Source organism: Siphateles boraxobius, unplaced genomic scaffold (assembly GCF_051911475.1).
Source record: "Siphateles boraxobius isolate OS27281-9 unplaced genomic scaffold, OSU_SipBor_1 6, whole genome shotgun sequence".
Classification (NCBI taxonomy): domain Eukaryota; kingdom Metazoa; phylum Chordata; class Actinopteri; order Cypriniformes; family Leuciscidae; genus Siphateles; species Siphateles boraxobius.
In genome coordinates, this window is record NW_027509186.1 from 36,071,416 (window position 1) to 36,083,664 (window position 12,249).

Below are 12,249 nucleotides of genomic sequence, written 5' to 3' on the forward strand. Positions count from 1 at the left end.
GCATAATAACTAAAACTACAAAACCAACAAAACAAGTAAATTGAGTACTTTATTAAATAAACAACAAATGTTTAAAAAAGTTGTCGGAGAGTTGAAAGACACAAAGTGAACCAGTTTAAGTACCTTATTTAATAAAATATGAATCGATGCAGGAAAATGTATCATTAATATAACAAATAAATTGAAACTATTAAAAACAAAAACAAATTCTCAGCTAAAGTTAAACAAAAGTTATTTCAGCATTTAAGTTGCACACATTTTGTGAGAACGTTTGCATTAGAAAAATTATAAATCATATATAAACTCTTATAAAATGTTCCTCAAGAATATAAAGAAAACAGAAATGCAATACAAAGACGAAGTAAAAATTAGGCTAAAAAGACACTTGAGAAATTGAATGGGTACAGAACACGCAGTCTGTCTCTGTGTGTGTGTGTGTGTGTGTGTGTGTGTGTGTGTGTGTGTGTGTGTGTGTGTGTGTGTGTGTGTGTGTGTGTGTGTGTGTGTATCACTGATGAGACATACAGGAAGAAACCCCTCTGATCTCTGGGCTCAAGGTTTGTTGATCTGGCCAGCAAACAGGATGGTTCCTGCGAGGAAAACGAGATCAGATTTCACAGTCAGAACATTTTAATATTACAGATTCATAACTATGAACCAGATGCGAGTATGTGAGCGGTTTGTGTGTGTGTACCTGTAGGATTGTGTCTGATGAGAAACAGGAAGGGTCTGTCCACAGCCATCCATGGAGGAGAAGATCGGGCGTGCAAGATTGCAGCTGAAATGAGAGAGAGAACACACTTATTAGGATCATGGCCATTGGTGAAGGGTGATTGTGCGCCACAACTTCTGACTTTTAAAAGATTTATGGCACAGTAACTTACTTGTGGCTGCAGAGGCTTTGGTTCCATCCTCATTGACCTCTATCTTGGCTTTCTGAAGGGCTTTGGACACGTAAACAGACTCTGAACCTGTTGCATACACAAATAAAAAGACGCTTAACACAATAACCATCAAAACGTTTATGATGTTGCACAGCAATAAACATTCATACATGTTATTTGTATTAGCTATTAGTATTCATAAACATACATGAACATATAAAATAATCTGTATTCAGCTAATAGGGCAGAACTGCTACATGCTAATTTAATCCATCCACCAAAGACAGTCATCATGTCATTTCACCAGACGGCCACACAGGGGCAACAGAACTAAACACTTCAATACTTGCAAAACCTTCTTCTAGAAAGTCTTTTCTATGCACTTTAGTATGTTTTCATATTTGTCCCTCTCATTTTCCCACAGATTCTCTTGGCCATTTCTGATATTTTCTCGCTTCATACTTTAAACATTGTATAGAAGACCATTTCCAACACACATGAAAAAAAAAATCATGCTTTGATAAATAATTATTATAACATGTCAATTATGACATAAAATATAAAAATTATGAGATACTAAGTGATAATTATGAGAATAAAAGCCATGACAATAAGTCAAAATTATGTTGTAATGATGAGATACTAAGTCATAACTATGATATAAAAAAGTCATTACTAAAATTCGAAATTATGACATAAAAAGTTGTAATTATGAGATACTAAGTAACAATTATGAGAATAAAAGCCAGAAACTGTCTGACAGTCAAGATTATGACAGAAAGTTGTAACTATGATATATTAAGTCAAAACTATAATATAAAAAGTCATAATTATGACAAAAAGTTGTTTTTATAAGATACTAAATAATGATGATAATAAAAGCCAAAAACTATGACAAAAAGTCAGAATTATGACCAAAAGTTGTGACTATGATATAAAAGTCATAATTATGACAAATGTTGACATAATATACTAAGTGAAAATTATGATAATAAAAGACAAAAATTACAACAAAAGTTGACATTATGAGATAAAAAGTCACAGCTATGAGACACTAGGTCATGATTATGAGATAGAACGTCAAAATGATGCCAAATAAAGTCATTATTATGACATTAAAATTCATAATACTTATTTATGATTATGATTTATCAAAGGATGACTTTTGTTTTCTTATGTGACAAAAATAAGCTTCCATAACACTGAATTTCTTTTCTAAACACATTAAAAATCAAGGTTTAAGAATAGAAGGGCTTAAAATGCCGTCAAATTAACATTCTTTCATTATTTACTCTTCACATGGTTCCAAACCTGTATGACTATCTTCTAATGTCCATACAATGATATTTCAGTGCCTGTCAAGTTCCAAAAAGAGCTTTTATGATCATTTTTGACAGACAGACATGTTTTTGTATGGAAAAAACATCCCCTTTTGTGTACCATTGAAAACATAACATGTGTGTGATGTTTCTTTTTTGGGTGAACTATGACTTTTAGCTTTTCTTTTATTCACTGCTGGCAGCAATTGAGGTTAAAGTTTGTGGTTTAACAGCATGAATGATGGTAATAAAGCAAAGGCTTTGAGGAGAATAGTCTGTTTGGAGATCATCTGGCACTGGGAGCGTCTCTGGATAGTGACCAGCCACTCTGACTCATTTTCACACATCACTGAGAGACGTGATTCATGCGGCTGAAGTTCACAGTCAACAACCAACGATATCATTAGTTCAAGCACAAACATATGCACACAAGATGAACTCATGAATACAATGCTGTGCATGACTGACAGCTGTCACTCACTCAGGTGTCTGAAATCAGCTTTGTTCTGACTGAAGATGTTTTTGATTCCCATCGCTGTGAGAGGAGCCTCCAAATCCACCTCTTCCTCGGCTGTGAATCTACTCGAAGAAGAGTTAAGTTAAGTTATGGTAAATAAACAGTCATCATCATGAGATAAAAAGCCAAAAGTTACAATGACACAAAAAGTCGAAATTATGAGATACAAAAGTCATTATTGACAAAGTCAAAAATTATGAGAAAAGTCAAGATTATAGCATAAAAAAAAATCAAAATTATGAGATAAAATGTTCAAATTATGACATACTGTCAGAATTATGGCACAAAGTCAAAATTATGACATACTAAGTCATAATTATGAGATAAAAATCAATTATGGCAGTCAAAATTATATACCAAGTCAAAATTTACACAAAAACTCAAATTACGACGGTCAAAATAACACACCAAGTCAAAATTGTGACAGTCAAAATTATGGCATAAATGTTACGTCTGAGCAGGCATGAGACGGAGCGAGAATCCAAATGCAAGCACAAAGGTTTATTAAGAAAACAGGAACACAGATTCATAGAGTGCAGGCAGGAGAGCAACAACAGGAACACAAATACAGGAGCAACGACTGAAGCACAAAGGTTAATTAGACCGGTTAACAAGGGGTTGACGAGGGACAGGTGTTTGGTGATTAATGTCACAGGATCTGATGAGGGTAACTTTGAAGACAAACCAGGTACAAGGTAAAACATAAAAGTCTTACAAAACACAAGACAGTACCACGATTGTGACAATAAAGTCAAAATGATGACATACTAATTCTTTATTATGAGATAAAAAGTAAATTATGACAGTCAAAATGATGATATTCTAAGTCATAATTATGACTTAAAAAGTCAATTATTACAATCAAATGATTGCATATAGAGTTTTCACTAGAACCAGGAAGTATGACCATATTAACCCTGTTCGGTCAACACTGCATTGGCTCACTATTAGACATTGTAAGTAATCAGCAATATTTTAAAATGTATACGAAGCACTAAATGGTTTAGCTCCCCAGTACTTGAGCGAGCTCTTAACCCATTATAGTCCTTCACGTCTATTGCGATCTCAAAATTCCGACCAGTTGTTAATACCTAGAATATCTAAATCGACTGCTGGCGGTAGATCCTTTTCCTATTTAGCACCAAAACTTTGGAACAATCTTCCTAACATTGTCCGGGAAGCAGACACAGTCTGTCAGTTTAAATCTAGATTAAAAACACATGTCTTCGACCTGGCATACACACAGAACACTATAGATTCCTATTATTCAAATCAGTTAAATGATTATTAGGCTGCATAAATTAGGTCAGCCGGAACCGGGAAAACTTCCTATAACACCTGATGTACTCGCTACATCATAAGAAGAATGGCATCTACACTAATTTTAGTCTTTCTGTTTATTCCAAGGTTAACTGCAATCAGCCGGACCCGGGCCACATCCAGATCAGATGGTGGACCTGCGCCTGGACACGACCACAACGCATGATGTAATCAGCCGGATCCGGGCCGTATCCAGATCAGATGGTGGACCTGCGCCTGGACACGACCACAACGCATCCCTGAAGTGTCAGGAGAGCTTGTGTCAACTAGACTCTCCTCTGTAAGGCCTCATTGACACGACAGCCATCGGCACTGATCCTCAACAAACTCGTCTCCATACGCGTATGATGACTCCAGTCTTCAACCAGATGAACTGCATAATAAAATGTTCCGATCGAATCTGACTTCTGACCTGTAATGCTGCCTGAATCATAATCATACTCTGTTCATCATTGCCCACAGGAGGACTGGCCCCCTGACTGAGCCTGGTTTCTCCCAAGGTTTTTTCCCCATTCTGTCACAGATGGAGTTTTGGTTCCTTGCCACTGTCGCCTTTCTTCGCCTTTGTCGCCATTGTCTTTTGGCTTGCTTAGTTGGGGACATTTCATTTTATATTTAACAATATTATTACAAATTATTTTCCTGTTATCTCTGTAAAGCTGCTTTGAAACAATCTGTATTGTAAAAAGGGCTATATAAATAAAGGTGACTTGACGACATCACAAACCCTAAAATTTACATAAACTCCGCCCCCGAGAATGATATTTATAGATTATCAAGACAGAATATGCTAATCAATGACTAGAAGATAACTACACATAAGCAACATAAATTCATCAACTAACCAATCAGAAATGTTGTCTACATGTTGTCACTTCTTCTTGAGTCCATCTTTCGGTTTGAACATAAAAGGCTAAAGGTTTTTGAAATTTGCGAAAGTAATCAAAGCTGCTAAGGACACAAGCTCTTGAAGCTCCGCCCTCCGTGCCGGGAGCAGCAGCTCATTTGCATTTAAAGGGACACACAAAAACGGTGTGTTTTTGCTCACCCTCAAAAAGTGACAACTTTAACATGCTAAATAAAAATATCTGTCGGGTATCTTGAGCTAAAACTTCACATACACACTCTGGGGACATTAGAGATTTATTTTGCATCTTGTGAAAAGGGCATTATCTCACCCCTTTAAAGGATAGGGCTGACGACGGGTGTCTTACTTTGGCATCAGGAAGCGCATCCTCCTCGGGATCAGCTGTTTGGTCCAGCTTTTAACAGTCGCTGTAGAGATGTGAGGTAAGATGGCCGAAAGGGGTGTGGCCTCTTCTGATGGCAATGCAATGAACATGCTCATGCTATTACCATGATACGGCAGCTCGATCACGGTGTACTTCAAACCTTCTGGAGTGCTGGCTTGACCTGAGGAGAAATCAAGAACAAAGAAACCGATCAGGCTTTATGCTGCACACTTGGTCTCTCAAATATTAAAGATGACCTATTATGGTTTTTTTTCCATGTTCATCTTTCTTTAGTGTGATGTTGCTGATTGAGCATGAAAAAGCTTTGGGAAGTTACAAAGCAGAAAAGCCCCTCAGCAGGAGTTGTTCTCTATATCAGTGTCTCTGTTTCTGAACTCCATGAAACGCCTCTTGTAGTCTTGAGTTTCTTCCGGGAACGAACACATTACAATATTGCTCATTGAAATAATTAATATGCTAAATAAAGGGGCGGGGCCTGTTGAGTTAGTTAGTAGTGTGTTGAAACTGGCGGTTGTGGTAAGGAGAGGGACATTTCCTGAACACACTCAAAGCATTTTACCAATCACAACACACTGATACAGGTGACCAATCAGAGCACAGTGTGCTTTTCAGAAGGAGGGGCTTCACAGAGACAGGAACTAAACAGTGTTACTGACAGACTGGGAAGATACGAGCTGCAACAATGGAGAATATGGGGAAAGTAATGTGTTTTTTGAACATTCAAGCATGAAAACCCGTTCTAGTTATGCAAGACTTTCATAATATGGCCTCTTAATATATATATATTTTTTATGAACCAAAATTTCAGTAAATAAAATTGTTCCCCAAAATACAATACCTGATGCATGCATGTATGGATCATATCCCAGTCATGCCGGTGCACTTTATAAGTGCAGTCTATAAAACACTTCATTGTGCTTGTAAAGTGCTTATATCAAAGCTTGTAAAAGAGCTAAAGTTTATTGGAGTTTTCATGGATTAAATCCTTCAGCTGATGGCCAGACACTCTTGGCTTTTACATTAGAATTCAATTAATTCACATTTTGCACCATTTTATTTCCACCTCCTGGGTTTTGAGGAATTGTAAACTTAAAATACTCCAGTGTTCCCAGAGATTTAAAAAGTAGCCACGTTTTTATTGCATCGCAGTCTCTGGAAAAGAGTTTGACATGTAGCCAGACAATGGCATGAATCACGTGGCAGGAAAAATCTTTCAGTTTTGTGTGTGTGTGGGGGGGTTTAATAGCTGATGCAAACTGCGAGAAAAATCACACCATCTCACCGTAGCTGAAGACGGAGAGCTGGGACATCATGGGCACTTTGTATGACTTTCCGTCTCCTGCAGTAAAGCTTCTGGGTTTGGTGTTCTGGGCTTGGAAACGGGACTTCCACAGACCTTTGAAGTAAATGGAGTTTACAGCCACCAAACGAGTCAGAACCGGATCGAACATATCCGCCTTGACAAGACTGGGAATATGGCCTGAAGAAAAAAACAGAAAAAAAAAAACAGAGCAGGTTTTAGTATAAAATAATATTACAAATTAATTGGCACACAAATAGATTACTAAATATGGCCGGAAAAGTGTGTTCTTTTTCAACAAATGTTCACTGAATGGACAACATCAGGTCTAACTAACTAAATATTATATCAGCTGTTTTCTATTTTATGTCCATTTTGTCTAAGAATTACAATTTTTGCTAAAAAATTTAAAAATAAAAAAGGGGGGGGGGGGGGGTGAGACATATAAATACATTTTAAAAAACTGATTTGTGTGATTGATATAAATAAATAAAATAAAATTAATTGGTTTTCTGTTATTGATAAACTTAATTAGGTGTAGGTAAATTCATTTTCAATAATTTAGCTTATATTTTCCTTATAATTTTTGTTATATGAATTGGAAAATGTTCTTAAGATTAATAATAAAAGATACAAATTATTTAATAAATAAATAAACAAATAAAGTGTGTATATTGGAATCAAATATTGGAAAAAAATAATGGAAACTCATTTTGTAGCCTATTAATGGCAAGTGGCTATTACATGAACATACCAATATATACATGTAATAAATAAAAAAAACACAATTATTTATATATATATATATATATATATATATATATATATATATATATAACATTGAACAATAAAAGCTCTAATCTTAGGGCTTAGAGCTTATTTAGGGATAAATATCACATTTCGAGAGAAGTTGCATTGTAAAATCCTTTTTAAGTAATCTAGGCTCGAGGTCAGGGTATCAGATCCAGGGGTCAGAGGTTAACGTGAGGTGTACCTTTAGTGCTGTTCTTCACCCATTCATTAATGGTTTCTGCAGCCCTCTCTGGGTCGCTGTAGTTAATGGTTTGACTGTCGCACAGGAAGTTCTCCCTGTTGGCTGTCAGGAAGTCTTCTTTCATGCTGAAGCCCTCATTGGGGAACAGCGCGTTGGCGATCGTCACAATATCAGCGTTGGATTTGGTCGTTAGGGACTTATGCAACTTCCGCAACATCTTATATGGACCTAAGAGAAAAACAAACACACAAAAGGAATTTATATTTCAATTACAGGGTTGAAATTGCTATTTTCAATTGCCCATTTTATAGTCTGTCAGGCAAAAATCAATTGAACATTTATGATTCTCCACAGGCTACTTTTTTGAGGCATCAAAAAGGCATCTGTGGCACTGAATTACGCATTAAGAGCCAGATATACTAAACAGTTCAAATTAGCGTGAAGCCACAATCTAATGAAACGCAGATGGGAGTGAAAACTGGTGCGGGTCATTAATGACAATGCACTAGAGCTGCACGATTCTGGATAAAGTGAGAATCATGACTTTTTGATTCAAACGGAGATCACGATTCTAATAATATTAATTTCTGCATTCAATTTAAAAATGTTGAATTAATTAGAATTCATATTTTTTTAAATTGATTTGAATAAATGATTCAATGACTCATAAAGACCTGAAACAGCGTTTTTGAACAAATTTCTTGAATGAATGATTCAATGACTAATACATTTTTAACAGTCACTTGTCTCCACCTACTGGTGTAATGATGTAATGATATAATCATTATTTGAAGTGTCAAGTTACTTTCAATAGGTGATTTAATCTGTTTGATCGCTACCATAGACATCATTGTTTATATTCGAACTATAAACTCTTATCTCAGTACTTCTGTAATAATCTGAATTATTGTAAGACAGAAATGATGATACTGTGTGGTTGAAAAGACTGTTTGTGAAGCCGTTTCATACCTACACATGACAACTGCTCTCTGGATCAGAGCACAGATCTCAATGTTCCAGTATGATTTTGTTAAAGGTTTAATAGACAAAGGCAAATCATTGTAATTTAGAAATAAGATCGTGTGGGTGTTTAAATCTAGATCGTAATATTTTAACGATGAATCGTGCAGCTGTACAATGCACAAATTCAATGTCATGATAGGTGCAAAATCAGGTAAGACATGCTTTTTTTAGGGCGGTGAATAATGGTGCAAATACCAGTAAATTGAAGAGCACAAGCCTTTGTAAATCACATTGCATTATTCATTTAAATTATAATTTAGTGGTTTGACAGGGAAACTCCTAACGAATTATTCAATGACTCCCTCAAATAAGACTTTAACGATTAATCGTGCAGCTCTACAATGCAAAAAATTCAAGGTGCAAAAGCAGTTAAGACGTGTCTTTTTAGGGCGGTAAGTAATGGAGCAAATCATGTTGCATGATTAATTTAAATACTCTCCGCCCATAAATTTATTGGTTTGACAGGGAAACTCCTTAAAAATCCATATGCAACTTCAATAAGGTCATTTTCATCCCTCATTTCTAACAGCGTGTCTTCAATAAATCCTGATTGCAGTTTCTTAATGCCAAAAGAGGATTTGCACTGACACAAGCATTTAATAAATCGTGCTCTATATTTTAATGCTGAAGGAATGCAAATGAAAGCAGAGCAAACACACACACCCGTCTTCTTGTATTTGAGGCCGGTGAGTATCTGTCGGCGAGTGTCCCCGTGGGCCCCCGGGAGCAGCATGCCCAGGACAGAGGCCACGCCGTGAGGGGACATGACCACGTTCTCCAGGGGTTTGTCCTGGACCACACGCAGGAACAGCTGCAGGCCCAGATCAGAGCCTCGTTCTCCGTAGGACGAGGACGCAGAAACACTCAGAGAACAAACCGCCAGCAACACGCAGAGGTGCAATGAGACCAACATCGTGAGGACACACAGGCAGCTCACCTGAAGAAGAGAGAGACAGATGGGGTGATAAATAAAACTATATTTTTATTCTTTTTGCAATTACGCATTTCATTGTTTTCATACACTTCGTTGTTAACGGATTACAAACAAAAGGTCTGCTTGAAAGATGGAATTGAATGGCATATTTACTTTTGTTGATAGATAGATAACATTTACACAAACCACAACTCAAAAACCTGCTTCTGTCAGAGATCTCTGATATTACTCGATCTAATCAGTATTCTCCAGAGCAGAATGATTTTCAGGGACACAAACTTTTTTTTTTGCATCAGTGTTTCTTGAATAAAGGACGGACGGCTCCGAGCAACACACTTTTCCACAATCCACCGGTCTCTTGGATCTGTGCTGCGCACACACTCACACACTCCTGAGCTATTCTATTTCCCGTCACACATGCCTGCGGCTCAGGAATTTATTTGATTAAGGATAGTGAGTGAGTGTGTGTGTGTGTGTGTGTGTGTGTGTGTGTGTGTGTGTGTGTGTGTGTGTGTGTGTGTGTGTGTGTGTGTGTGTGTGTGTGTGTGTGTGAGAGAGAGAGAGTGGGTGGGTGAGAGAGTGTATGTGTGTGAGTGAGTGAGTGTGTGTGTGTGTGTGTGTGAATGTGAATGTAACTGCTTAAAATTGACTTCATATTACATCGTTACATCATAACTCTACTGACATATTTTCTGCAAACAGATTGTTGTGATAAATCATTCATTAGTGCATTTCACAACTATGAGTCTACGGTACAATTATCAATCCTGTTAAATGTTATAACTGTTTTACTGTGAATTAAAAACATTTTAAACACACACACACTTCATTGAGCTTCAAGAAATAACTGATTTAGTTTTAACAGTTAGTCTTAGAAGAGTTAAACATCTCATCTAATATTAATCTTAACCTGGCAAAAACACATCTAATGTTCCTACAGATACATAAACAGTCCTAAGAACTTGGTTGGTTTTAAATCTAAAAAGTAAGACCGATTACCTCATGGTTATCGGTCTTACTTTTTAGATTTAAAACCAACCAACCAAACAACCAATCACCAGTTTTAAAGGGGGACAAAATCATAACAATCATGACTAAAGTCATGACTAACTTGTAAGACTAGTCTAAGCAAGTCTAAGTCCTAATGTTAGTCCTAGAAGAATAATTAAACATTCTTCTGATTTGATCTTGTAACAGTTTAACTGATCTGATCAGGGGCCAAATTGGATGAGCAGTTGGGTTAATTAGGGGTAATCAGTTACTTTTCCTTATAAAACTAGACCAACTTACATTTTATATGTTTTAACTGACTCATGAAAGTTATGAACAGTCTTAAAGAAAACTTGTAAGACTAGTCTTAGATGGTTTATGCAACTGGTCTGATATACGTTTAATGTCAGTTCTAGCGGTCTGATATTGTCTGATGACAGTTGAACGGTGTTTTCAGCATATTTTCCGATGACCGCAGGACACTTTTTATAGCAGCTACAACAAGTGTGTTTAATTATAGGCTTTAAAACTCAGTCTGAGCACAAATAGGGGCGGGGGTCTGCAACTCAAAGTCAACAACTCCAAAAACAAGTCTATGTATATGTTTGTAGTATAGCCTACTTAGACCTATAAAAAAACATATATAGCAAACATCCAGGAATTAAGGCAGCTGTTACTAATGCATGCTTTAAGTAGGGTATAACACAAACAATGTATGAGGAGGGGAAAAAATAAGATATTTATATAATATGCTTCACTAACCTGGACAATCACGTCTATTCGTTAAATACGCAGGAAGAGTCTGAGTGAGTGTCTTCCGCGAGCGTCCGTGTTTCTCCTCACGCTCGCTAAAGCGCCTCCGTTTATTTCTTTCGGTCCTCAGCGTCGAGCTCCGCCCCCTCATACATACGAATGGAACACTACGACATTGTGAATATTAATAAGGTAACTATGACGTCTGTGGCTGACGTAAACACGCACAACCAACGGCGGTCGAACGTTCCGTAATTAATATTCATGACTCAAACAGTCGCTGTTAAAGAATTCGAAGAGACTTCAGCGAAACTTTGATTAAACTCTCCTCGATGTAAACAGGAAATTATATCAACGCGCAAGAATATAAGAATTAGTGCGACTAATGCTTTCCCAAAACAATAACACATTAGCATCATTCAGGACACAACTGTTGTGCAACTGGTTTACCAAACGGAAGTGACTAACGGAAAGGGACACCATATAAGTTTTATGATACAACGTTTTACACGCGCTCATTAGCTTTCAGACACACTGTACCATGATAGTATCTAAATAGGCCTACTATGGTAAATAATTATGCTTTATTTTACCAGGGGAGTTGGACATGGTAATGCCATACAATACTATAGGATACTGCATTGGAGTATCTTGAAAAATGAATGTATGTTATACATAATATATGTTGTTTTTGCAGTGATGATGATGATCTCTCCTTTAAAACCACATCTCGTAATTCTGACTTTTTTCCCTAACAATTTCGAGTTTATATCTCATCTATCAATTCTGAGAATGAAAAAAAGTCAGAATTATGAGATAAATTCGCTTCCATAGTAGTGCCAATCCATTTGAAGCTTGTTTCCGCCACTGAATAAAAAAAAAAGGTAATTGCGACTTTTTTCTGGCTATTTTGACTTTTTTTTCCCCACAGTTGCGAGTTCATCTCTCACAATTCACAGTAG

At 36.7% G+C, this 12,249-nt stretch overlaps 1 protein-coding gene across 1 annotated transcript; it reads right to left on the reverse strand.

Moving 5' to 3' along the window:
* Positions 1-36: 36 nt before the first annotated feature.
* Positions 37-11,481, reverse strand: serpine2 (serpin peptidase inhibitor, clade E (nexin, plasminogen activator inhibitor type 1), member 2). Its single transcript, XM_077207065.1, has 9 exons — positions 11,297-11,481; positions 9,274-9,547; positions 7,588-7,815; positions 6,576-6,773; positions 5,255-5,453; positions 2,685-2,782; positions 885-971; positions 695-778; positions 37-590 (listed from the first exon to the last, which is right to left on the reverse strand). The coding sequence occupies exons 2-9, from the start codon at positions 9,521-9,523 to the stop codon at positions 553-555; spliced, it is 1,182 nt and encodes a 393-aa protein (XP_077063180.1). The 5' UTR covers positions 9,524-9,547; positions 11,297-11,481; the 3' UTR covers positions 37-552.
* Between the last annotated feature and the right edge of the window lie 768 nt (positions 11,482-12,249).